The 5,291-nt window shown below is 35.5% G+C and overlaps 1 protein-coding gene across 3 annotated transcripts; it reads right to left on the bottom strand.

The window, feature by feature from the left end:
• Nucleotides 1-1,150: 1,150 nt before the first annotated feature.
• On the bottom strand, nucleotides 1,151-4,448 carry LOC141689448 (uncharacterized). 3 transcript variants are annotated; one of them, XM_074493737.1, is made up of 10 exons: nucleotides 4,264-4,448; nucleotides 4,061-4,177; nucleotides 3,374-3,710; nucleotides 3,148-3,285; nucleotides 2,886-3,000; nucleotides 2,699-2,798; nucleotides 2,556-2,615; nucleotides 2,224-2,307; nucleotides 1,899-2,006; nucleotides 1,151-1,801 (listed from the first exon to the last, which is right to left on the bottom strand). In XM_074493737.1, exons 1-10 carry the CDS (start codon nucleotides 4,330-4,332, stop codon nucleotides 1,493-1,495), a joined length of 1,437 nt encoding a protein of 478 aa, XP_074349838.1. In that variant the 5' UTR covers nucleotides 4,333-4,448; the 3' UTR covers nucleotides 1,151-1,492. The 3 variants fall into 3 exon arrangements, with proteins under 3 accessions (XP_074349838.1, XP_074349837.1, XP_074349836.1); XM_074493736.1 differs by having other exon boundaries at nucleotides 3,106-3,285; XM_074493735.1 differs by having other exon boundaries at nucleotides 2,886-3,285.
• Between the last annotated feature and the right edge of the window lie 843 nt (nucleotides 4,449-5,291).

The raw sequence follows: 5,291 nt of genomic DNA on the forward strand, positions 1-5,291 counted from the left end.
AAAAAACTTTCCTCATCCACCAAATTAGTTCCGCTTGCACAATGTCTACTAGCTTGATTCTTGGCACATTGCCATTTTTTTAGTGCTCTCTTCAATTTCTGTCCAATGTGAGTCAAGAGCAACTTTTGAACGAGGATTCTCGGGAGTGCCACACCAATTTTTTGCATAATCCTCATAAATTCTCCCCCATAAACTATTCTTGTTCGAATGTCGACCGGTGATCGGATCAACACATTATCGAGCCCACGAAACGTATAATTGTAAATTTTCGGAAGGGAGCCAATTAGTACCCATTTTATGTATAAAAATATGAAAGCAAATGAGATTGAGAAGTTACGAATATGGTTAAAATAAAATTATGTGTAAAAATGAAGGCAAACGAGGTCATACTTATAAGTAAAAATGTTACCGTTCAAAAATCGGAACACTACACATCAACGTTAATATTACTATTTATAGTTGTAGCCGTTCTGACCAATTAGTTTGCTTAGTTAATAGTGTAAATGTGATGAACCCCTCCAATTGCTGGCCATAAGTTGCTCCATTAGTTATTAAAATTTAATAACTTTGGGTTGCTGAATCAAAACTCAGTTGATAATTGATACTCCAAAAAAGTCACTGATATGCATATGACTAGTCCATCTACATTATACTAAAATAAAGTACAGTGTCAAATTCTCCTTTAACAGCTTACATCATCAAATCCTATGTGTCAAATTCTCATCAATTTGATGATGTCATCTTCCACTGACAATATTCTCCTTAATTAATTTACTTTCATTCAAATCTCTCTCTCTTTTCATTTATTACCTCCCCTAATTCTCTCTCTTACCCATTTCTCATTCTCTTTCTTCCTCATTTTTATATTCTTAAATTAATAATTTTTAATAATTCCCTTTCCTTCACTAATTTTATCTTATTCAAAATTAATCTTATTTACACAAATATTTATTATTATATTTATATATTTAATAAAAAATTGATAATCGATATTTGTCATTTGGGCAATATTATTTTCTAATTTTTCATAAGTATAATTTTATTCTATTCTCATTATTATATATTAAAAATTAAAAATATTTTATTAATATATATTTAAATTAAACTATTTTAAAATAATTTTTCAAAATAATTATAATATAACCGGGTATATGCCGATTAGTTAATTCATTAATAGAATCGCCGAATCAACCAACAAACACAGTGGTGCAGATGTTCTAACAAGAGGCCGAGTATTTCAGATGGGCCCCGCCAAACCTTGCTTGAAGGAACCAGGATCACAATATTCAGGGCAAAAATAAATTATAGCTAATTTTTAAAGTTTAGTCAAAGTAAAACCGGGACTTCATCGTAGGTTAGTCCCCCTCGTTCCGCCCTTCTTGTTTGAAGCATAGCTTGCCATGAACTTTGAAATTGTAGAACATTTTGTAGTATGAGGTTGGTAAAATTTAAAATGCGGGGAAAAAAATATTTTGCTTTGCTATTGAATTGTTTACAAAGGCACCAAGTACCGAAATTCTGAGGCATAAGGTTGGATTTCAACCTTCTTTGTTAAAGGGAATTTTGTTTCACTCTTGAGGCATTCCCCTACCAATCCTTTTACTGAAGCAGACTGCGGCAGTTGACTGTATATCCATTCTAGAAGTGATTCCAAATCATCCGCAAAATCTCTCATGTGCCATTGGAGAAGCTTTGGCACCATAATCTTCTTCTTGCTATTAACTCCTACAGATGCTTCTAGGTACTCCTGTCGTGCTCTCCACAATTCGTTAACAACTTCATCCCCCGTGTAAACCCGTAACTGGAAGGTCAGATGCATTAGGCCAATGCAAGTTAGACATAATAAACAAGGATTTGGAAACAGGAAAGAGCAAAGTACTCTGTAGTTGTCTACTTACTGCCGGTGAAGACCAGCTGCCTCTACAAAGAGCAAATGTAACGTTGGGTTCTGGGTATTTTAATCCGTAGGCATGGCGTACTAGTGTTTCCTTTTCATCTGTTGGGCTCTTGTAATTTCAAAAACAGAAAATGTCAGATTTCATATGTATTCTTGTGACAGGGATTGATTGCAAACGCTTTCTATCTTTGATCTTATCTCAAAGGTGTCGAATTTCTTTTGCAAGTGCAGTGTCAGTTGTGGAGAGTTTGCTAATGATTTCTTAACTCTTGAACTTAGTATGTAAAATTATGTAAGTTTCACATGCTGAATATGTTCTCACTCACATGCACTGAATCAGATGGATGTCGGAGAATGAAGTGCTCAATGGCCAAAGCATTTAGGACAATGCCCCCCACATTTATTGCAGCCTGAGTCCAGAAAGATAAAAAATCATCATTTGTTACAATATAATTTTTCAGGTGTAATGTTTTATCATTTAAGCAAGAAGCTTCTAAGAATGTACTACTTGGTTGTGGCACTTTCTAGCATAAATAGCTAAACATATTCTGGAAACACGAAAGATTTTCAGTCTTTCAGCCTTAAGCTTCTCTGACCTATGTGGTGTCCTCAAAAATGAGTGAAATATGCGAAATGATATGTGCTAAAGGTAATCTACCTTGTTCATCAGCGTTAGAAGTTTTTCATGTGTTGATGGCAACCCATGTTGTAGATAGGCCTGCATTAGAATCAATATATTACACAAGATCCATGTCCATATATAACCTTCTACTAATGCATATCAAATCTTTCTTACTATACATGCATTATGCTGGCATTGTAGATGTTGATCCAGAATGCTAGCTTCTGCTGGTATGTCAAAAAAGTTAAGTCTGCATTGCTGAGTTTATGCATCAAATACCTGAGACAAGGAAGTATATGTTAGTACTTCGCATGTATATACGACCAAATCAGGACTCTGCAAATATTGACCAACAGTTTTCCAAACCTCATTTTTTTCATAGCTGAAAAACATTCAGATATGCAGTTGGTTGCCAGAGAATTTCTTGTTATCTGGATGAAATTTTTGTATGGACCATAGCTGCTTATAGTGTCGTCATAACCTATTAATGTGCCATAAGGTTGAAGATATAATGTGTCATCATCAAACGGAAATGTAGGCACTATACAATTGAAGGAAATTTTTGAGAAGCCTTTTGAGTTCATACAGGATAAGGAATGCTTAGGGATCATAGCAGATCCTTCACTACCTAGATCCTGGTTTAGCTTGATATATATGCCTATCAAGCACTTAATAAGTTCTTCAGAGAGCATGTTTGGTTTCTCATTACTAAATTCTTCTTCAAAATGACTATTTTCAAGATATCTTGAACTCTCACTGATATAACCTGCTCGAAAAGTAAAAGAATCACATTTTGACAAATGAACACAATATTATACCCTTTAAAGGAGGCATAATTAATTATAGATATGTACCACTGGACATTGTTAATGACATGCTCCGGATATCCTTGGATGAGCGGAGGAATTCCCTCCTTTCTCTTGAAGTTTTATAATTTCTGGAATCGCTGTAGCTTTGTAATCTTGTCGGTGAGCCAAAATCTCTGAGTTCCATTCTTTCCACCTCCCTGCCAAGTAAATATTTCTGTTTCTCCTGACTCCATTGTGGCTGCAGCTCTAGTAATTGCTCGCCATCACAAAATTGAGTTTGTTGTTTCTCCCGATATAAATTAAACTTAAGCTCATCAACTTTTTTCTCTAGCAATGTAATCTCTTCTTCCACAGCACTCAGTTCTGCTAGAAGTCCTTGGACCTAAAATAACAAGAAAGTTAAAAATATGACATAAGTATGTGCCTAATTTGTAACTCGTATACATTTCGGTTTACTAGCAATTCACTGTAACTTAAACTCCAATTGTACTGAAGTAATATAAAGGTTCCTTTGTAGCTCTTCGTGATTAGTAACACATTGCTGGATACTAACTACAAAGTGCTTGTCAAAAAAAAACAGCAAGTAGTAATATAATATGCACAAAACCATTAACACAATTTATTAGAGTCATCGAATGGAATTGCATATATAGTTTCCTAACAGAGAGAGACAGAGAGAGAGCCATATAGCCAAAGCCAAGACAAAGAAGGCACAAACTTAATATAGACCACCTGAAGCGGAAGCACGGAAGAGAGGCATGAACAAGACTGAATAGGACCTTGCAAAGCACACTGCAGTATCTTGTTAAGCTTCAGCTCCCTATCCAATTCTCCTTCCAATTTATCAACCTGTATGGACATAGGTGTATAGTGTGAGAGCTAATGCAATAGAAGCTGCAGAAAATTCGATGGAACGAAAACGATTTATAAAGCACCTCCTCCTCTAGATGAGCTCTTTTTTGTTTATCTTCTGTTGGTTGCATTAACAAGTCTTCAAATTTCATTTTTCATGTACTATACAGTAGCCTGGCAGGTGGGGGAGACTAGAGTATAGGTTACAAGGTCAGGTGAATCATGAATGTATGAGAATATAGTTAGTAGGGGGTAGATTAACGTAGAACACTTTGGATGTGGAATAGAACAGGAGAATTGTACTAGTGTGTATATATTATAAAAAGATAGAGATATGCATGGGCATCAAGTGAAGGTGATGGTCACCTCACCTACATATTTAATTGAAACAAGGAGGTGAGGACGTGAAGTCCATGAACTGTTTTAAACATTCAACCGCTGGATATAAGAAGCCTTTTATGGTTAAATTAATATATTATTACTATTAGAAAATAACCGTGCGAAACGAGCAACCGAGAAAATTTTATTAAATTTATTTATAATAATAATGATATCTCATATTAGTTTAGGCCAAGTCAAAGAAGCTCAGGGCCCAATTAACAAATAAATAAAGGACCGTCTGGACACGTGGCAATATCCCCACCTCTAGGTGGCCCGGATCTAGAACCTTCTAACGGTCCGGATTCCGGGACACGTTGGCCCATCACAGTCGTCAACGCATTCCTCAATACAGAATTTATGCACTCTAAAGATAAAACTCCACACATCATAATTGAACACATCAAGAAAATTGAAAAGCAGGCTGGAGATCATAACTGTGTGAAAAGATTGAGGAGTGATAATGAAACAGAATTCAGGAATGCAACCTTAACTGAATCTTGCAAATATATGGGCATTGTTCAAGAATTCTCAGCTGCTAAAACACCTCAGCAAAATGGGGTAGTTGAGAGAAAGAACAGAACACTAGTAGAGGTTGCTAGAACAATGCTACAAGATGAAACTACCAACTATGGTAAGAAGCTGTGAACACTGCATGTTATACTCAAAACAGATATTTCATTAACAAGAATCTTGGCAAATCACCCTACTCAATCTTGTCTAAAAGGAAGCC

The sequence above is a fragment of the Apium graveolens genome, chromosome 10 (genome assembly GCF_009905375.1).
Source record: "Apium graveolens cultivar Ventura chromosome 10, ASM990537v1, whole genome shotgun sequence".
Lineage (NCBI taxonomy): Eukaryota > Viridiplantae > Streptophyta > Magnoliopsida > Apiales > Apiaceae > Apium > Apium graveolens.